Source organism: Neomonachus schauinslandi, chromosome 15, assembly GCF_002201575.2.
Source record: "Neomonachus schauinslandi chromosome 15, ASM220157v2, whole genome shotgun sequence".
Classification (NCBI taxonomy): Eukaryota; Metazoa; Chordata; class Mammalia; order Carnivora; family Phocidae; genus Neomonachus; species Neomonachus schauinslandi.
Genome location: NC_058417.1, coordinates 52,480,838 through 52,502,158, shown reverse-complemented (window position 1 = coordinate 52,502,158; position 21,321 = coordinate 52,480,838). Strand labels below are relative to the sequence as shown.

General features: G+C 54.8%; 1 protein-coding gene across 1 annotated transcript in view; it reads left to right on the top strand.

The window, feature by feature from the left end:
• Nucleotides 1–21,321, top strand: part of SDK2 (sidekick cell adhesion molecule 2) — a 133,715-nt gene that overhangs the window by 36,664 nt on the left and 75,730 nt on the right. Inside the window, exons 4-8 of the mRNA XM_021678380.2 lie at nucleotides 3,109–3,256; nucleotides 8,980–9,113; nucleotides 15,653–15,764; nucleotides 17,594–17,784; nucleotides 19,170–19,253. Coding sequence (XP_021534055.1) covers nucleotides 3,109–3,256; nucleotides 8,980–9,113; nucleotides 15,653–15,764; nucleotides 17,594–17,784; nucleotides 19,170–19,253 — 669 coding nt within the window. The remainder of the gene's footprint in view (nucleotides 1–3,108; nucleotides 3,257–8,979; nucleotides 9,114–15,652; nucleotides 15,765–17,593; nucleotides 17,785–19,169; nucleotides 19,254–21,321) is intronic.

Below are 21,321 nucleotides of genomic sequence, written 5' to 3'. Positions count from 1 at the left end.
TTTAATATATTCTTCCAGTTTCTGTGTCTGCATAACAGATTACCCCAAAGCATAGTGGTGTATAGCAATCATTTATTAGGCTCACCGAGTAGGTGAGCCTTGGATCTAGACAAGGCACAGTAGGGATGGCTCATCTCCACTCCATATGACTGAGGTCTCCGCTGGAAGACTTAAAGGCTGGGGACTGAAATTATGTGAGGCGTCGAGGCACACATCAATTCACATGTCCAGTGTGGGTGCTGGCTGTCCTCTGGGGACCTCAGCTCCTCCTTTCATGCACCCTTCCCATGTCTGTGTGGGCCAGATTGAGCTTCCTTACAACATGGTGGCTGGATTCCAAGTAGATGTGTCTGGACAGAGAGATGGATCGAAGGGGAAGCTGCATCCTTTTGATGAGCTAGCCTTGAAAGTTACACACCATCACTGCCAGCACATTCATAAGAAGGGCATGTTGGGTGGGAGATAAATATTAATGCAGCTGTCTGTGGAAAGATAGATCCTGACACACACACATGTAGTATCTCACCGAATCCTAACTACAACCTATGAGGAACATACTCTTCATAACTCCATTTTACAGAAGAGGAAATTAAAGCTCAGCAAGGTCAAAATTTTGCCCAAGGTCATGCCTAATAAATGACAGAAGTAGGATTTGAACTCAAGTCTCAGAGTTGACTCCAAAGCCATTACCATTACATTTACTGCCTACCAAATGTAGAACAAGGATGCCAAGAGCACATTCTCTTTCTTGAGATCCTTAATTGGCTGGATCCCTCTGAGATGCTGTTGAATCATGGCACCTTGGTGAATCATGGCTTGTTCTGGAGACTTTCTAGGAAGGGGCCCCACACAAGGACAGGCCTGAGATGGGAAGCAGGATGTAATTCAGCGTGCAGGAGGGCACATGATGTGGTGTGGGCGTTAAGACGGGAAAGGTTGATTGGGGTCAGATTAGGGAGGGATCTTGAATCAAGCAAGGGGATTTAGACTTTCCTGGGACAATGAGGAGATCCCAAAGTTTCTGAGCAAGTCAGCCATATGTCCAGAAAAAATTAATTAGGAAGAGTGTGAGATGATGGGTGGGGGGGAGCCTATGGAGACCCTGTTGGGGGGTGGTCAGAGAGGCTGGAGTAACGGGGTTCGCTTGGTGGTGGGCCAGTGGGAACTAGGGTCGGGGGGCTTGGTAAATGAGAGAGCTATACCAGAGGAAGAGTCAAAGGACTTTCTGGGTACAGGGAAGGGAAGCAAAGCACCACAAAAGGCTCCAGGGCAGGTGCAAGCGGGAGCTATTTGCAGGCAGGTGCAGGTGGAAGCTATTGACAGAAGAAAGCAAGAAGGAGGTAAGAAATGCCAACATTTCTGTTGGAAATCGAGTTTGGGGTGTTGGAGCTCAGAGAAGAGCCAGAGCAGATATGAGAGTCTTTGTAGAGAGACTGTGGTCAAAACCTTTAGATGAAGGGAGGCCTCCCAGGGGGTAGTGGGGCCAGGAGGAGAACAGAACCCAGGACTTTGGAAAAAGAGAGGATAGGCCCGTGGTTCTCAAACTTTGGCATGCAGCAGTGTCCTAGAGAGAGTGAATCAAGAACTCAGAGATCCAGGTGCATCAAAGCAGGGCCTTTCCATGCCCTGGGGAGGAGCAAAGGATGGGAACAAATCTATGGGCTTACCGAGTTCCCAGGGGATTCTGAGACCCACCAAAGTACTATGAGCTGCTAGCTTGAGCCCAGACGGTCATTCTCCACCTTGGCTCATGTTGGAACTACCTGAGCAGCTTTAGAAATACCCACATCTGAGTCCTGCCCACCCTTTCGGGGGATTCTGAGGTTTAGCCAGGCTGGGGGATGCCTGGTTGAAGGAAAGAGAGAAGAGGCAGCGATATTCAAGGGGTTGAGAAATAACAGTGAAAGCAGCAGGAGACCAGGTGGCTTGGGACGTGGCCGCCTTGGCCAGGGAGGGGACAGTGGGCAGTGGGGACATGCAGCTCAGTTTTCGGTGGTCGGAACATGATTGCACATGGGAATGCTGATGGCCAGCTCACACACCCCATACCGGTGGAAACAGAAGTCTGCAGGTGAGTTCTTGAACTTAGCATCAGCACTTTTTCTAACTGGTATGTGGCCAAGTTGGGGACAGTGATGCTTGTCACACTTGAATATGGGCACCCTTCACTGGGGGTCTGGTGAAGATGCAGGTTCTGATTCAGTAGGTCGGGGTGGGGCTTGAGACTCTGTATTTCTAACCGGCTCCCAGGTGATGCCCATGCTGCTGGCCTATGGACCACCCTTTGAGTAGCAAGGATGTACATTAATGTTCAAAAGTCATGACGTTCAGCGCAGACCCCTTCCCGTGCCCCGTTGTAACCCTCTGCTACTAGAATCAAACCCCACCCCGATTCCAGCCGGCAGGTGGGCCACCAGAAGTTTCCTGCCTGCATCTCTGCTGCTCTCTTCCCCTCCGGGCCGGCATAGCAGAGCCGGGACAAATGTTCCCCTCCTTATCTGCCAGCAGGGTAGGCATGTTTTTAAAAGAGCAATATGGTGTTTCCATTCACACGTGCATGCAGCCTCATACGCTTCCCACCCAAGGCAGAGGAGGAAAATCATATCCATACTCTATGAGCATCCAAGACCCCACCCTCCCCAGTGTACCCAACCTTGCCTCCACCAAGAACCTAGGAAACCAGCCCCAAGATGTGCCCTTCTCCTCACGCTGAAACCCCGACTGCCCTACAGGGAGTGCCCTCCAGACTCCAGACTCAGATCTGAGTTCAAATCCTGGCTCTACCCCCTTCCTAGCCACATGCCCTTGGACAAGTCAAGGAACCTCTCGGAGCCTGTTTGGGCAGTTTTTCCCTTTGTAAAATGTGTGAAATAATGACCAACCTCTTCGTGGTTGCTGGATGAATCGATTGGTTCATGGATGTATGGATGTAAACCCCCAAAGCACAAAGCAGGGCATGTCATAATGATGGGCTTAGAGGGTGGGGTGATGGGGTCGGGTGGGTGGTCTGAGCCCAGCGGCCTCCTTCCCCACGGCCATCCTGCCACCACCACTCCCAGCACGGGATCTGGGCAGTCTGACCCACACGTACCCTCTTCCCTCCCACAGACATGGGCAGCTTTGAGGAAGGCGAGAAGCACCAGAGTGTCTCCCATGGAGAAGCAGCTGTAATCCGCGCCCCACGCATCGCCAGCTTCCCACGGCCACAGGTGACCTGGTTCCGGGACGGCCGCAAGATCCCGCCCAGCAGCCGCATGTGAGGCCCTGCTCTGGAGGGGGACGCAGGGGGCTCGCCCTGTGGGAGAGGGGATCTGGGACCTCCCGGATGACAAGAGAAGGGTGGCCAACAAGGAGGGGCTTTTTGGGAACACGCATGTGAAGACTTGGGGACACAGCAGCTCGGTGGCGTTCCTGGGGAGCCCCAGGGCGTCGGCCCCACTCTCAGCTGCCTCCCAAAGCACTGAAACCCACAACAGGCAGTGACAGAAGCCATCCCCATCCGTGGGAGGGCGCTGGCATGTCCCCGGCAGGGTGGCCACCCTGCTGTTTCCCGTGTGGGGTGAGGGTGTGGCTATGTGTGTTTTGGAGGAGGGGAAGCCGGGGAGGCCCGGCAGGGAGAGAAACACATGGCCCTTTCAGCATTAACAGGGACCCCTCTGTGTGGCCCAGGGCGTGGGTTGTGGCAGCCGGGCTTGTGGGCAGGAGCCATGGAGCCAACACCTCACAGAGGGCGAGGGGCAGAGCATTTCCTCCAGGGATGCTCCCGGCCCTCCCGATCCTGCCTCGGGGTCTGGAGCCAGCCCCAGCTCTCTCCTTTTGGACTCCAGCTCTCCCCCCTCAACCCCACTCCCCAGAAAACAAGAAAGACCACCTTTGTCCTGGTCCCCTCAGGCCACAGGTCAGCTGTGGGCGGGGCCCATCCTGGTCTCTGAGGGAAGCGGGAGCCAAGATGGACAGTTCTTGCCCCTGGGGTGAGAGAGGCCTCACAAGAATAACATGGTAACGTCCCGGCACGAACAGCAGCTGTCATTCCCTGAGTGGCCGCTGTGGCCTCGAGCCTGGGCTAAGCACACTGCCCACATCATCCTCTCCTCTGCGATGGGTGTGCACCTCCACGCGAGAGATGCTCTGTCTCGTTCCCCTTTCAATCCCCAGAGCACACACTCAAATAGCGGCCATTGGAGGAACGACCCTCACAATAGTCCCATGAGGGGGCTGGTTTTGTCTCCACTTTCTGGACGGTAGAGCCCCCCCCCCCACCCCCAGAGTTGAACCACGTTGCCCAGTCTCACACAGCTGGTTCCAGCCTGGGCGACTCCAGAGTCAGGGTCCTTAATTCTGTCTTATGTGGAAATTATGTGCCAACAGGGACACAGACAAGGAGAGAAGAAGGATAAAGTGATTGCTGTCATAGAGAATTGGTCCTGGTACAGTGATTCGCAACCTGACTACCTGTTAAAATCGTTTGGACAATTTAAAATGCATTGATCTTTAGATCCTCCCCCCTGCACATTCTGAGTTTGTTGAAATGGGGTGTACCCTGGCACTTGGGGGGGCGGTTAAAGCTCCGCAGTGACTCTGACATGCAGACACAATTGAGAACCACTGTCCTAGACGATATCCGTTACCCACAGATACAGAAATGCTGCATAACAAAAAGTCCCAGGGACCAGAAGCAGTAAGCATTTATGTGTCATATGAATGTGCAGATCGGGACCTTGGCTGGGCTCTCTGATTTGCCTGGGGTCGGCTGGCTATTGACGGGTTAGCTTAGCGGGGGGACTCTGCTCCGCATGTCCCATCCCCCAGCCAGCTAGCCCCAGCTTCTTCTGGCCATTGCAGAGGAGCAGGAAGGAAGCAGAAACATGGATCTGCCAAGCCTCTGCCAACATCCCGATGCTCAAAGCGAGTCACGTGGTAGAACTCAGCCTCCAGAAGCAGGGGATGAACTCTGTCTCTTGAGTGAGAAGAGCTGCGAAGTCACATGGCAAAGGGTGTGGCTACAGAGCCAGGGAAGGATTGGAGTCGCCCCCCCCTCCCCCACAGGTTAACAGGTGGACAGGCTCATGCTGTATGAGTCGGCTCAGGCTTCCTCGCGCCTCATTAAGGGTCAGTAAAGCCAGCAGCGCATGGTTTACCATTAACACAGACAGGCTGAACTGCAGAAGGGGGGGTGCTCCCCCACACAGGTACTGAGACAGGTGAGTCCTGAGCCCTCCCTAACTCCCTTCTCCGAGGTTATCACGCAGCTCCCGGTATATCCATGATGGCAGCCTGCAGGCCAGTTGGTTGGCAGAGGCTGCCTGGAATACTGTGTTGAGAAGGATGCTAAGGCCCCATCCAGACTCAGAGGCAAGAGCAGCTCCATGACAGTTCACAGCAGGTGCCGCGGCTGCAGGAGGGCTCGTGGACGCGTCTCTACCGTGTTCGCTGTGGGGGATGAGAACCTCTCTCCACCCTCACTTGCATCACCCCTCGCCTAACACCCCTTGCCACCCCCTTTTCTCACTCCCGCCCTCTGTCCTCACCCCCTTTCCATTGCCAACAGCCTCTGGCACCGGGACAGAATGATCTTGGCGTACAGACACATGCCCGCCTTCGTGGTCACACCCGCCGCCTTCCCACCCGCTCCAACACTCCAGCCAAACACATGAGACAAGGCTGTGGAGATTGTATCTCCGCAATTACAGCAGATTAATATTCATGGCTGAGAGGAAAGGTCCCTGGAAGCAAATTCTCCGGCGTCTGTTTGCCAGAGATACGTATCTGCTGAGCGCTATCAGCCGGAGGGGCGTGCGGGGCGCCGATGGGGGCGCGCTATCTCCACAAGGCTGTTCTCACTGCCGGGGCAGGGACGCTGATTAGCCACACTTTGCCGTGGCCCTGGGGCTCGCTGTTGAAAAGGAGACAAGCTGCCCAACAAAGACACATGCTGGGGGCTTTGGGCAGGTTCTAGGATGATTTCTTTTATTCTTAATTAAATTATCAATTGGGCCCCCGTTGACCCAAGGGGAAAAAAGGGCTGGCTTAATAGGAATGGATGGAAGGTGGGGTGGGAGCTGGGCCAATGAGAGAAGTGGGAAAGATCTAGTCAATTGGAGCCCGAAGAGTGTGGCTGGAAAATGTACCCCCGCCCCTGTCCAAGAGTTGAACCCTGACCTCCGTGCCCCGAGAGCATTCCAGCAGCTTCTTTCAGAGTGGGTGAATCTGGGGTGCAGCAGGCCAGAAGCCCTTCTGAGTGCCAGAAACAGCTCTGTGCGCTTGGGAAGTGAGGTACAGGGTCATTCCAGAACCATCGATCGAAGGGGTGGTCATCCTGCAGAAGGCCGGAAGTCCAGGGACCTTCCGTAACCACCTGCTGAGGGCAGAGGGAGGGCTGGTCAAAGGCCATGAGGGCTTCGAAGTCCCTCTGCCACATTCGGAGCTCCATCCCTGGTCCTGAGGGCCCCAGTCCAGAGTGTTCTCCTTGCCTCTAGCGCAAGTTAAGGCAACACCAGCTGCGGTTACAGACAAGACCCCCAAACGCCAGGGACTTAGCACCGGAGAAGTGTATTTTTTTTTTTTTTTTTTTTTTTTGCTCATTTAAAGTCCCAGCAGAGGCGAGGGAGGGGAAGGACGCTCCTCCACAGTCATCCGGGGGCCCTGGCTGGTAGGAGCTCTGCCGTCCTCAACCCTGGGCTTCAGAGTTGCCCAGCTCTGACAGAGGGGAGAACCTAGGAGTTGCACAGGGGGTCCTTAGGGTCTGAGCCTGGAGATGGTGCACATACCTTCTGCCATATCCCACCAGCCCAGCCCCGCTGCCCCACCTGGCTTCCCAGCTGCTTACATGGATGAACTGCCACCCACTATGCCATCTCACCCAGGACAGGGCATCTCCACCACGGCACAGTCCACGCTTGGGGCCCGATAAATCATTGTGCGGGCTGTCCGGTGCTTTGTAGGACACTTAGCAACATCCCTGACCTCTGCCCACTAGTTCCTATCACAGCCCCACAGCTGTGATACTAACACTTGTCCAGACATTATCAAATGTCCCCTGGAGGGTGAAGCCCCCCTCCCCCGCACCCCCCGGTTGAGAACCACTGACCTAGAAGGATCCGTCATAATGTGGATAAAATAGAGCAAAAGGAGGGGTTGGGGGATGAGGTGGTCTCTTCCTGGTTAAGGAGAGAAAGCACTGGAGATGGGAACCCTCCCTGGAGGCAAGAGGGGGTTCAGGGCAGGCAGGTGCCCTGGGGAGTGGGGCCCGGCCATGCCCAGTGTGCCCACCCTCCAGAGACTTCATTCAGCCGGCTTGTCCAGGGCCGCCGTGTTGGAGAGGGTGGGGAGCTCCCGTCAAGTGGTCCAGGTGCACTGCTGCCCATCACATTAGTCCTGACCTTGGACTGTGGGCCAGGTGAGGGCTGCAGGAGAGGGAGGGTGACAGCCTCAGGCCAGATGCAGATAGGACCGAAGCAGCGGCAGGAATCAGAATCCCTCAACCTCAGGGCTGGGAGGGATCTTCACAAGCATTTCTTCTACCCCCTTCACAGATGTGGAGACTGAGGCTCAGCATGGAGGAGGATGTGTGCTCCTTAGAGGCTGTGGCCAGAGCTCATTCCAGAGCTGCGCCCGGCCCTTGACATGGCCCAGCCTTCCTCCCTGACCCTGGCCTGCCCCACAAGCTGCACTAAAGGACGAGGACCTCTGCAGGAGACTTCCTTGTAGGGAAACGGTCCCTGTTCCTGTCCCAGCTTGTCACTTTTAAAATATTTTAGCCTGGCTTTATCTTACTTTCCATCAGCTCATTAGCTGGAGAGGGGTTTTCCTCCAGAAAAAAACAAAAAATATCATTAGGGTACCCAAGAATTGGGGGGAGAGGGCTTTCCCTTCCTACTTCCCAGAGCTCCACTGACGGTGTGAGACTCAGCCCATGAACCCCCCCCAAAACCAGGAAAGAGGGGACACCAGCACAGCCCAGCTAGAGAGGCATCAGCGGGGATGTTTATTTGAGAGCCTGTTTAAAACTCTGTAACATTCACCTAATGGGAAAATTTGAAAAGAATTCAACTGGGTCTGTCCTTGTTAAACTAACATTAAGGATGTTTAACAGCTGTCTCGGGCACATCACATTAAAATCCGAGATAGACTTGACAAACTAATGGTTTTGTTTGTCATCGAGAGAATGGGTGAGAGGGGGAGCCGGGCAGAGCGGGCGTGGGCAGCGCTCCTGGGGCTGTCTCCCCCGCATCAGATGGGGTCCTCAGCTTCCCGCCTGGACCGGCCCCTTTCCCTGCCTACAGACCAGGTGCTGCGGGGCTGCATGGTGGGACCCCAGCAGAGGGGACCTGCACCCCACCGCCCAGCTGGCCTCCTTCCTCCTGCTCCCTCAGCCCACAGCCAGTCTCCATCCTTGTTGACCAGCTTCGGGAAGGGAGCACCTGACACCCTGAGAGGGGGCTGGGGGACAGAGGAACCCCCGTCATCGGTGTTACAGGCCACCTATGGCTTTGGAATCAATCCCAACAAACGTAGAATTAGGTTAAGGCATTGATTCTGGAATGATCCTCTTCATTTCTAAATTCATGATCATTGCTCATCATCCGTTCCTCGTTCATTCATTCCATTGAATGGATTTCTTTGGCGCTGGACCCTCCTGGTGTAGAGGGTCACACTCAGCATTGAAGGTGTGATGTGGGAGAGGATGGAAGGCCGTGGGGGCTCGGACGCCCGGGGCCAGGTGTGGGGTGGGGGCTGGGAAGCTTCAACGGGGACGGTCTCGGACCTATGTGCACATGCTGGGTTTGGGTCTGACCCCAGCCCTGGCAGCATGTTGGGATTCTCGGCAAACAGAGCATGCTGAAGTTGAGGCAGTCAGTGGTCCTGGGAGCTGGGCTGGAGGAGGGGCTCCGGGGGCCACCAGCTTCTTGTCCCCACGCCCATCCTCCGATGGTCAGAGCCCCTGGGCCCCTGTCAGACAGATCCTTTTCCTCTTCGCAGAGCCATCACCCTGGAGAACACCCTCGTCATCCTGTCAACAGTGGCTCCTGACGCAGGCCGCTACTACGTGCAGGCTGTTAATGACAAGAACGGGGATAACAAGACCAGCCAGCCCGTCACTCTTGCCGTGGAGAGTAAGTAAGCGGCTGGGCCTGGGACGGATGGAGGAGCACGTCATTAAATCTTGGGAACGGGGCTCCAGGGGGTCGTTGGGAAGACGGAGTGGTGGCAGAGGTGGGAGGCTAAAGTAGGGCAGCAGAGGGGCCTCCGAGGAATAGGAGGAGGAGCCTCAGCATTGGGAGTGTGAGGGTAGAAGCAAGGAGGGAGCTGAGTGCTGGACCCCGTTCCCATGACAAAGCTGAGTTCCTGCATCAGGGGAGGGGACGCTGAGCTGGCTGTGAGCAGGGCTGCTGGAGGCCCAGAGATGGCGTGGGATGCGGAAGAGAGTATGCATGTGTGGGTTACGGCCACCTCTGGGGCTCAGGTGCCGACAGGGAGAGCATGTAGGAGATGGGGAGCTTGTTTCAAGAGAACTGCACTCACAGCTTCTACTCAGCTGGTCCATCAAAGCACTACTCAGAGCAAGGCTGTCTCCACTCATGGGAACACAGGCTCTCCGCCCAGGCTCCTGCCTAAAATTGCCTCTCTGCCCATCCCAGAAACCACCCAGCACCCTGGAAGAGATGGGCCAAGCTCTCCCCAGTGGCAGAGAACAGATGTTAGCAAATGGAAAGGGGTGGCTCCTTGGGTCTCCTTTGGCAAAGAGGTATTTATTCGTCTAGCCGAGACTGAAGGCAGGTTTCTGATCCCTGATGGAAATGCTGGGACGCCCTCCCTGGCCTGATTCTCGCCAGCCAGCCTGGCCCCCTCCCTCTGCGCTCCGTCCCTGGGTGAGAGACGGCGGGTGGGGTTGCTCCAGCAGCCGGCCCAGGCCCAGAAGCCTCACCAAGTACGTGGTTACCCGAGCTTGCCGTAGCAGCCGAACAACCACACCAGCTGGGGGGCCAGATGTTCACGTCCCTCCACATCTGTACCACTCCTGCCCCAAAAGCAAGTCTCATTTATCATCCATGGTCGCGTGGGGACACAGACGCCTGCAGCAAGACCTGGGTGTGGGTCTGCATGGGGCCTTCCCTTGTCCTTCCCCTGATCCCTGCCTCTGTCTGCCGGTGTCTGGAAAGCCCAGAACATTCCTCAGCCCTACCGTGTCCATTCCTAGGCCTTCTGAGCACCAGCAGAACCCCTTCCCATATCCCCGGAATTAATCCCCTTCCCCAGCCCCAAGTTCTAGTTGGCCTAGAAAGACACCTGAATGCCCAAAGGAGGGTTCCATTCAGGATACTGACCTATCAGGGTCACAAGGGTGACCTCTGACATTGACCTGGGCCCCCCTATATTCTCCAGTGATCAGATACCTGGAGTCTAATAGAATTCAGTCACTGGGGAAGAGGCAAAGTTCACGGTCTGAGTCAAGGTGACTCAATTTACCCTGGGACCAGAGGTTGGAGCCCCCCATTCTGTGCTCCTCCCCAACACCTGACCTCCTCCTCACGGGCCTTAAGCCAGCAACCCTGCGGGCGGACTGTGGATGTCATTCACTCTGTGCTCCATCTCAGCTCCCCACCCCAACACTCCATCTGGCCCGAGGGAGGCGGGTAGGACCCTTCCGGACCCCCCGTGTCTACCCAAGCCTCCTCCGGTTGTCTGTTTCTCCCACCCCATCGCCCCTTGTCTTCTGTTCTCACGCGGCGATTTGTGCTGGATTAAGAGCAGAATCAGCTGATTCTCAGCTAATTTCTCCTCCCACGAGTGATTGCACTTCAAAACCCTGTTCATGTCACTGACACAAAATCCCCCAGCCCGCCTGCCTGCCAGCCAGTTTACCAGGAGCACTTGCCCCTTTACCGACCACCAGCCCCAGCCCCCCTCCCTGATCTCGGGGAGGCTGGCCCCTCCCTCTGTTCCCCTCTCCTCAGCCCTCCGGGGCAATTCTATTTCTTAGAGGCCCTGGGCTGGGGAGGTGAGGTGGAGGGATGCCCATGCTCTTCAGAAATGCAGAAGTTAAGAACAAAGCCAGTGCCCCCCCTGGAGTTGGGAGCTGACCCCTGCCTAGGGGTCACCCTGATGACCTCACACAGACTGTCAAGCCTGGACCGTGGCCCCACACTCAGGAATGGGGTAATTTACAATTTGCCAGTAGCCTCATTTTTAAAAAAGGAAAAAGCAACAGGAAATTAATTTTATTAACGTATTTTATTTGCCCCAACATATCCAAAACATTACCATTTTCACATATAATCGACGGAAAATATTAATGAGGTACTTTATGCTGGGCTTCTCTTTCCTACTAAGTCTTCGAAATCTCTGTGTATTTTATACTTGGAGCACATCTTTTGGTTGCTCAATTTTCATCTGAAATACGTGATCTGCATTTAGACTTCATCAAATTTACAGCTGGAAAGGTGATGTTGGATACCCGAGTTGTTCTACACATACTTAAAAGTGTTCTAATAACTGATTTGGGGATCTGTTTTTAATTAAATGTAAATTAGATCAAATTAAATCCCATTAAATCAAAGGGGCGCCAGTCACATTTTAAGAGCTCCTAGCCACCTGTGGTTCATGGCCCCCATGTTGGATGCCTGCCCAGGAGAGGGGAGCAGCTTACCTCCCTGCTCCACCCCCCCACACGCTTGACCTGTGGCCCAGATGAGTCACGTGGTCCTTGAGTCTGTTTCCTGGTACCTCTGGCAAAAGTGTAGTTGGGAGGATTCGATGAGGTGACCCCAGGAGAATGCATCACAGTGGTGTCCCCTCCTGGTGCCTGTTACCAGAATCGCCCCGGGGCAGCAGGATCCAACTTTGTCTCTGTGTGGAGAGCCTCTGTGCTTTCTCAGCCCTGGGTCCTGTCCACAGCAGGCACTCACATGGAAGATAACTCTCCTCCTTGCTCTGCTTTGCATGTGATTTTCTGGCTTGACCTTTGGGCCCCATTCACCCCACTGCCCAGAGCATGAGTCCGATGAGGCAGATGTCCTGCATTCCATCCCCAAGCATGGTCCACTGTCCTCCTCACCCCAGCTGGTCATCCGAAGACCTGGCGAGCAAGGAGCTGCCAGCACAGGGCGCCCAGCAGAGAGCACCTGTCAGCAAGGTGTGTCCTGCTTGGAGCCAAGTCTGTGCCACCCAGGGCCGTCTTGATGTCCCCAGTCCACCCCGAGCTGTCCTTCTCTACCTTCACACCACACCAGAATAGGAGGCTGGTGAGATCAGGGGGAGCCAGGGAACTGGGGGTGAGGGTGGGAGGGACAAGGACCATTGGCTTCTTCACTTCCGGAGACCAGAGACGGGGAGAACTGTGTGAGGCACAGTGTAGTTGGTGGGTCCTAGAAGCTCAGGGAAAGGGGTGTTGGAGAAAGGGGTCCACAGAGCTAAATGTCCAGAGCAATCAAAGAGAATCAGAGTGGAGAAAAGGGGACTTGCAACCAGGAGGTCACGGGTGGCAGGGAAAGGAGAAGGCGTGCGTGGGGGCCAGGGGGAAAGGGACCAGGGCTGAGGGGTTGCTCAGAGGTAGTTCAGACAACTTCTAGCAGAGCGGACCTCAGCCAAAAGGGAGATTTGTTTCCCTCTGCGCCCGAGCAAGGACTGAGCCAGAGAGATGATCTGGGGAGTGGTTAATGGCGCGGGTTTGCAGCCCCGGAGACCTGGTCCCATTCCTGGTTTTGTCCCTCATTAGCGACTGTCACTGGGAAGTAAACTACTTAATGTCTCTGGCTTTCTCATCTGTAAATTGTGGATGACAATCATGACCGGTGTCCGGTGGCTGGTGGCCGTTGTGATGAGGGAGTAAGGTTCAGCAGAGTGCCGGGAAGGGGCCGGATGGGTGGGAACTCTTACCCTCAGTCGGAAGGCCCTGGAGGGTCTGTGGACTCTCACCTTCTGGTGGTCTCTGGGTCCATCACGTGGTTTGGGCGGGTGGAGGGTGGGAGACAAGGAAGCTGTCCCCGAGCATACGCAGGTACACCCCAAGGAGGACAGACTATGATTTACTGAGTACTTACTCAGCACCGGGTACTCTGCGCTCACCCCAGACAAGCTTGGCCACCCCCACCGAGGCCCTTCTTCCCAGCATCCATCCCATCAGCTCTAATCCGATAAATGTCTAAGCACTGATCTGAGATCCAGACCGTGCGCTCCATGAGGACAGACCCCTACCCGCCTCACTCAGTGGGGAATCCCTGATACCAGGCACAGTCTGGAAGGTACTGAGCCCTCACCCAGAAAAGATCTGTTGAGCAAGGGGCTGAACTCACAGAACCCTGCGATGCGGTCATTTTTATCCCCATATTGCCCCGGAGAAAATCAAGACCCAACTGAGACACCCCCCAACCCCCCCCACCCCCCCACTGCACCACTGCAGGGTGGCTGGGGCGGAGCAAGGTTTTGAACCAGGTCTTCCTGACCCCCCAGCCCTCCATCGCTGGGTCTAGGGGTCCCCAACCACGGCTGGTCCCTACCCTCGAGCCCCAGGGCCGCTGCCAGGACCAAGGCATGACCTCCAGGGTCCCCGGATGGGTGTCAGTCTCCCCTCTACCCAACGAGTTGCCCTGAGGTCCTGGGGTGGCCCTCCTATTTTTAAACCCCGAGGGCTCTGTTTACCTGGCTCCACAGTGGGGCATGTCGCTTGGGCTCTAACTGTCTCCTCCTCCTGCCCCGTTAATCTGGGCCGTGGTACCTGTGCGCCCTGGCGTGTAATAAACAACTTAGAGCACACTTTTATGGATTCAGCTATATCAGCAGCTTTCAATCCGATCGCTCTTTATGGCACCTACATGAGGCTTTTATATTGTTGCAACTATTTTGCTTTATATGCTTCCTTTCTTCCTTCTTCATTTTACTTTATTTTTTAAATTTTTTTCACTTTTCTAGCAAAGCCTGAAGTCCAGGCAAGAAAACCTGCCCAGGGCTGAACGGGGTGGCCCAGAGCGGCAGTGGGGCCGTAACATGCTCTCCCCATAAAGGATGTCCTGTCACTGTTCCCCACCGCGCCCCCCCCCCCCCCGCCCCAGGGCCGTGCAGGTCATTATAGTCGGCTGCCTCCAGAACCTCCTGGGAAGGAGCCAACTGGATGGATTTTTCGTGAGAGAAAAAGCCCTCTGTGGCTCTACTTCCAGGAGCCCTGGAGCAGGTGCATGGAGAATATTGGAGTTTCTGCCAATATCGGGCCTGTGCTGACCCACCAAGAGCCTGGCCACTTCTTAAAGAACTCAAAAAAATACAAAAGGCGAAGCTACTGCCTCTGTTAGAGGAGTTCGGGGGATTGTGTTGACAAAGCCCACTCGTGATATGTTCTCTTGCATTTCAATCACCGATCCTGAACTGGTGCAGGGCTAGCCCTGGGCCATTCGTGCCTTCACCGAACAAATATACGTGAGCCCCTGCTATGTGCCAGAAGTCTCCCTGGTGCTGGAGAAGGAGGCGTGAGCAAGGCTGTCTCAGCGCGGGCTGCCGTAACAGGCTACCCGACCAGGGGCTTCAACACAGTGGTGACCTCTCTCAGTTCGGGGAGTCCAAGGTCAAGGGACCAGCATGGTTGGGTTATGCTGAGGCCTCTCTTCCTGCCTCGCAGACAGCTGCCTTCTTGCTGTGTCCTCGCGTAGGCAGAGACAGAGTTGTGGTGTGTCTTTCTCTTCTGATCAGAGCACTGGCCCTGTTGGATTAAGGCCCCACCCTTATGACCTCACTTAAGCCGATGACCGACAAAAGACCCCAACTCCAAATAGTCACATGGAGGTTAGGGCTTCAACATACGAATTTGGAGGAGACCTAATTCAGCCCAAGGCAAGGATTCGTGAGGTTCCTGCCCCGGGGAATGTATTATCTTCCTTGGGCTGCTGTAACAAAATTCTACAAACTGGGGGGCTTGTGACAACAGAAATGTACTAACAGTTTTAGAGGCCAGACGTCTGAAATCGAGGTGTCGGGAGGCCTGTGTGCTCCCTGAAGGCTCTAGGGAATGATCCTTTCTTGCCTCTCAGCTTCTAGTGGTGGATGGCAATCCTTTGCATTCCTCCTTGCCTTGGAGATGCATCACTCCAGGTCTCTGCCTCCGTGCTCACCTGGCCTCCCCTGTATGTCCATGTGTCTGTGTCTCCATTTCACTCCTCTTGTAAGGACATGTCGTATCGGCCTTAGGGCCCACCCGGATACAGAAGGACCTCATCTTGACTTGATCACACCTGCAAAGACCCTATTTCCAAAGAAAGTCACATCCACAGCTGCCGTGGACATGAATTTGGGGGGATTACTATTCAACCCAGTACAGGGAGTTTGCATTCAGGTGGAAGAGGGGGCCAGTGAAGAAGTAAGCTAATAAGATAAATGTGGATGGAGGGAAGGATTTTGAAGGCACGGACAGGACAAGGGACTAAGGGGGAGGGTATGTTATGTGACAGGAAGGTGGGGAGGGCTCTGGAGGTCTCCAGTGGGCGCTCGCTGGACACTGCAGATGCCCATGACCAGAGGGAGGAGGAGAGGTGAGAGGGACCCTGGGGTCATGCTGCTTGGGTTGGTGCCCCGTGGTCACCTGCCCCACTCCATGAGGACCAAGGTCTCCTGAGTGGAGACAGGATTTCCGCCCTCTGTCTCCAGCTATCCCCTGACCTCTCCCCAGATGTCGGGGGGCCTGCAGACCCCATCGCCCCAACCATCATCATTCCTCCCAAGAACACCAGCGTGGTGGCCGGGACCTCGGAGGTGACCATGGAGTGTGTGGCCAATGCCAGGTGGGTAGCACGTCCCCCCCACCCCCCGCTCCCCTGCACCTTTAACTCCAGCCAGCGCTCCTGACCTGTAGGCTCCAAGGGGACCAGCCCGAGTTCAGGGAGGTCTGCAAGTGTCACGTGAGGACCCAGGAAAGGAGATGGGGCGTTTACCCTGGAGGAGGGGTGACCCATGGACGGGCTGGCTCGTTCTCCGTGGCCTGACGGGAGAGACCGGGCCTGGGGGGGCAGGGGAAGTTACGGGGCAGCAGATCTCAGCTCGGGGTATCGACGCCTCAGTTATGGCCCTGAGGGCAATCTGGAAGGGGCAGTTTTGGTCCTTGTGTGCAGGCAGTCATGACAGGGACGCAGGGTTGGGAGAGGGCTCGTGTGGGGGCCTTGGCAGGAGGGAAGACCTGGGGTCAGACCCACCTGCAGCCCCTTCCTGGCCACGCACGACCCTCACTTCCCTTACGCAGGAAACAGTTCGGTAATTACCGAGCCTCATCACATGTGGGCGCTGTACTGTACTTCCCGCATGATTTCTGTTCCTCTCACAACTACCCCGAAGCCCAGAGAGGGCAAGCAACCTGCCCAAGGTCACCCAGCGGGCCAACAGCAGGATAGCAATAGAATAGGTCCCCCCCCCCCCCCAGGCCCATTGCCATGCTCTGGGCCTCAGTCTCCTCGGCTGTAAAATGGGAATGATTCGAGCACGCACCTCCCCGGTAAGGCGTGTAGGTGGAGTGCTGAACCCACCTTGTAAGTACTCAAGAAAGGAGCTTGCATGTGATGGGTGGGGAGTCAGACCAAGGGCCCCGAGGTCACCTCCTGCTGAAGAGTCCCAGAGAGCAGCCCTGTAGCAGCATTCCTATGCATGCACCCCTGGAGACACAGGTTCCCCGTGAGGGTGGGAAAGGCCTTGGTGTGGAGCTCGCTAAGGGCGCGGAGAAGACCTGCAGCCCAGAACCTGCCTAATGGCCCTCGAGCCAGTGTGGCCCACACACACTCGACCACGGGACCCTTTTCCACGGGACCCCTCTGCACACCTTGTGCAGCTAGCCCAGACCGCTTGAGGATGCGCCCAGCGCTAAACAGGAGAGCAGGCCATGGGGCGCCTGGGTGGCTCAGTCGGATAAGCGTCCAGTTAAGCCTCCAGCTCTCGGTTTCGGCTCAGGTTGTGATCTCAGGGTCGTGAGATCGACGCCTGCATTGGGCTCCACACTCAGTGCAGAGTCTGCTGGAGATTCTCCCTCTCCCTCTTCCCGCCCCCCACCCCTTGCTCGTGCTCACACATGAATGCTCTCTCTCTCTCAAATAAATAAATCTTTTAAAAATATAAAACTAAGATGAACAGGAGAGCAGGCCAAACCCAGTCTCGGGGTCTTGAGGGGCCGGGGTCGGTGATGGGGGTGGCAACTCACCCTCTAAGTTGGGGGGCAGGTATGTCCGTCTGCCTGCCTTTCCCTCTTCAGACCTTGGGTGTTCGTCTCACGCTCCTCCTTGTCATGTCGCCGCACCTGAAACGCTGTGCTGCCCGCTGGCTCCCGTTCGGACGGGACGCCGCGCCAGGCGGCAGAAGAGCGAGACGCACGGCTCCGGCAGCTCCTGTCCTCGGGGGCCCCGCGCACCAAGTTAGTGCCGGCCTGGCCTCCAGGTGCCTCCCCTGCATTAGAGCATCCGGCCACAGCACAAGCCCCCGGGGGCACAGCTGTCCCATTTTGTAGATGAGGAAACCGAGGTCCGGAGTGCTGCACCTCGAAGGGGCGGGGGCTGAGGCCCTGGCCTGTGCTCCCAGCCACCCCTGTCCTGGGCCCCTGTGGCTGAGAGCCTGCTTCGCTCTCACCCTCCAGGCCCCTGATCAAGCTGCACATCATTTGGAAGAAAGATGGGGTGCCGCTGTCGGGCGGCCTCAGCGACTACAACCGGCGGCTGACCGTCCCCAGCCCCACGGGCAGCGACGCCGGCTACTATGAATGTGAGGCTGTCCTGCGCAGCAGTAGCGTCCCCTCCGTCGTCCGAGGAGCCTACTTGTCTGTGCTGGGTGAGATGGGGCAGGGCTGCTGGGGGTCCCCACCCAGGGGGAAGGGGCCGTAGGGCTGGGGTCGTCTTCTTTTTTTTTTAATTAATTTTTTATTTATTTTTAATTTTATTTTATTATGTTATGTTAGTCACCATACATTACATCATTAGTTTTTGATGTAGGGTTCCATGATTCATTGCATATAACACCCAGTGCTCCATGCAACACGTGCCCTCTTTAATCCCCATCACCAGGCTAACCCATCCCCCCACCCCCTCCCCTCTAGAACCCTCAGTTTGTTTCTCAGAGTCTATCGTCTCTCATGGTTCGTCTCCCCCTCCGATTCCCCCCCTTCATTTTTCTCTTCCTGCTATCTTCTTCTTTTTTTTTTCTTAACATATATTGCATTATTTGTTTCAGAGGTATAGATCTGTGATTCAACAGTCTTGCACAATTCACAGCGCTCACCATAGCACATACCCTCCCCAGTGTCTATCACCCAGTCACCCCATCCCTCCCATCCCACCCCCCACTCCAGCAACCCTCAGTTTGTTTCCTGAGATTAAGAGTCCATTATGGTTTGTCTCTCTCTCTGGTTTCATCTTGTTTCATGTTTTCCTCCCTTCCCCTATGATCCTCTGTCTTGTTTCTCAAATTCCTCATATCATTGAGATCGTATGATACTTGTCTTTCTCTGATTGACTTATTTTGCTTAGCATAACACCCTCCAGTTCCATCCACATCATTGCAAATGGCAAGATTTCCTTCCTTTTGATGGCTGCATAATATTCCATTGTATATATATATATATACATATATATATATATATACCACATCTTCTTTATCCATTCATCTGTCGATGGACATCTTGGCTCTTTCCATAGTTTGGCTGTTGTGGACATTGCTGTTATAAACATCGGGGTGCACATGCCCCTTCGGATCACTGCATTTGTAACTTTGGGTAAATACCTAGTAGTACAATTGCTTGGTTGTAGGGTAGCTCTATTTTCAACTTTTTGAGGAACCTCCACACTTTTTTCCAGAGTGGCTGCACCAGCTTGCATTTCCACCAACAGTGTAGGAGGGTTCCCCTTTCTCCGCATCCTCACTAACATCTGTCGTTTCCTGGCTTGTTAATTTTAGCCATTCTGACTGGTGTGAGGTGGTATCCCATTGTGGTTTTAATTTGGATTTCCCTGATGCCGAGTGATGTTGAGCACTTTTTCATGTGTCTGTTGGCCATTTGGATGTCGTCTGTTCATGTCTTCTGCCCATTTCTTGATTGGATTACTTGTTCTTTGGGTATTGAGTTTGATGGGCTGGGGCCTTCTTAAGGGTGACCCGAGCAGTGGTTGTATCAAGAGGAGCATGGCACTGAGCCCCTCCCCTGGTCCTTCCTCCTGCAGAACCGCCTCAGTTTGTCAAGGAGCCAGAGAGACACATCACAGCAGAGATGGAGAAAGTGGTGGACATTCCCTGTCGGGCCAAAGGTAACACAGTGGCGGGGTCAAAGGGGAACAAGGACCCCCCACCCCAGACCTCTAGCCCTTCCTGTCCCTGTCACAAACTTTTCTAAATTCCACTTCCTTCTCCAGGGAGCATCACTGAGCAGGGAGCCAGTCTGGCAGTGAGCAGAAACCCCAGGAAACAAACAGGCCAAATTACCATAATCTCAGGACTGGAAATCAACCCACGTTACCATAACTCGAGGGTTACAAATGAATCCAAATTACCATAATTTCAGGATAGGTGACAGACTGAAATTGCCCATAATTTGGGAGTTGTAGACAATGCCAAATTACCGTAATGTCAGAACTGCTAGAACTTGGGTACATCTCGCCTGAGATGGGTCTCATGAGCTCCGCCTGGTTTCTGGGTCATTTTGCTCCATTTCCTCCCCTACTCTCTCTACTTAACCCCCCTTTGTCAGAATTCCTGAAGAATTTCCTCTTTCCCCACCCCCAGCCTCCCTCTTTCTGGCCCAGCTGAGCTACAGGACAGCCTGAAACCAGGGGAAGTCTGGGGTGATCGCATGGGAGGTAGAGAGCATGCACCATGGCCCGTGGTCTGATTGTGAGCAAAGGGGCAGAATGTAGCTCAGGCAGGAGGAGAGTGTCCGTGGAGGGCGTGAGTAAGGACTCCCCTTCTGAGACCACACAAAGGGAAGGGAAAGCTCCATTCATTCACCCAACAAACGTTTTTTGGAGGCTTTACCAATGTGCGGATACTCCTCTCGGGCTAGGGAGGTGTAGACTGAACCAAACAGCCAAATCCTTGCTGTTACAAAACTTACATTCTTTTTTTAAAAAAACATTTTATTTTATTTGACAGAGAGAGTGAGCACAAGCAGGGGGAGCAGCAGAGGGAGAGGGAGAAGCAGGCTCTCCACTGAGCAGGGAGTCCGATACAGGGCTCGATCCCAGGACCCTGGGATCATGACCTGAGCCAAAGGCAGCTGCTTAACGACTGAGCCACCCAGGCAACCCCAAAACTTACATTCTTAAGAGGAAGGCAGACGAACCAATAAACAAAGATACCTTATTTCATTTCATCGAAAATGGGTTGTGGGGGTGCCTGGGTGGCTCAGTTGGTTAGGCGACTGCCTTCGGCTCAGTCATGATCCTGGAGTCCCGGGATCGAGTCCCGCATCGGGCTCCCTGCTTGGCAGGGAGCCTGCTTCTCCCTCTGACCCTCCCCCCTCTCGTGTGCTCTCTGTCTCTCTCATTCTCTCTGTCTCAAATAAATAGATAAAATCTTAAAAAAAAAAAAAAATGGGTTGTGAGATGCCCCATGATTTTATGTGCCACTAAGAAAGAAAAAAGACTGTCAATGAAATTATGCTTTCGATAGTAAGACATGTCCTGATCACAGAGGTGTTACGTGGAAGAGTGTGCCCCGTGGAATAGTGAAATACAGTGTCCTAGAATGTCAGCGTGGAGAAGGGCTGGGAAGGAGAAAGGAGAAGCGAGCAGGCTTAGGGGGCTTGGAGCGACGGGGTGCTCTTTTGAATGGAGAGCGGGAGCTCCTCTGGGGAAGTCGCCTTTGAGCGGAGCCCCGGGGCAGGGGGAGGTTGGGGGTACCTGCAGGAAGACCATGCCGGTGCATGACTTGGGCAAGGCTGAGAGACAGGGAGCCCCCGTTCACCTCCCTCTGCAGACCAGGTAGGAGGGGGCTCCCAAGGGCCGCCTGAGGAACACTACCCCCTTCCTCATGCTCTTTGACATGGGACTCTGTGGTCATGTGAGTTTGGGAAACGAACCCCCGGTTGGAGGTTCCCAGAACATACCACAAGTTCTGCTAAAGTAAATGGCAGTTAAAAAAAAAATTAATGTGTCCTGTCCAGCATTTCCAAGCTAAACTAATCAAGCTAAATTTTCTTGGAACCCCTGCTGTTATAAAGAACTTAAAAAATGCCATGCTGAGAACATCTTTCACCTCTTCCAAGACCATTAAGCGGCACCTCTGAGAAGGTTCTAGAAACCAAGACACACTGGGACCCCCCCACACACACCCCTTGCCAACTTCCAGGCTCAGAGGCGGGATGGAGGGAGGCAGGAG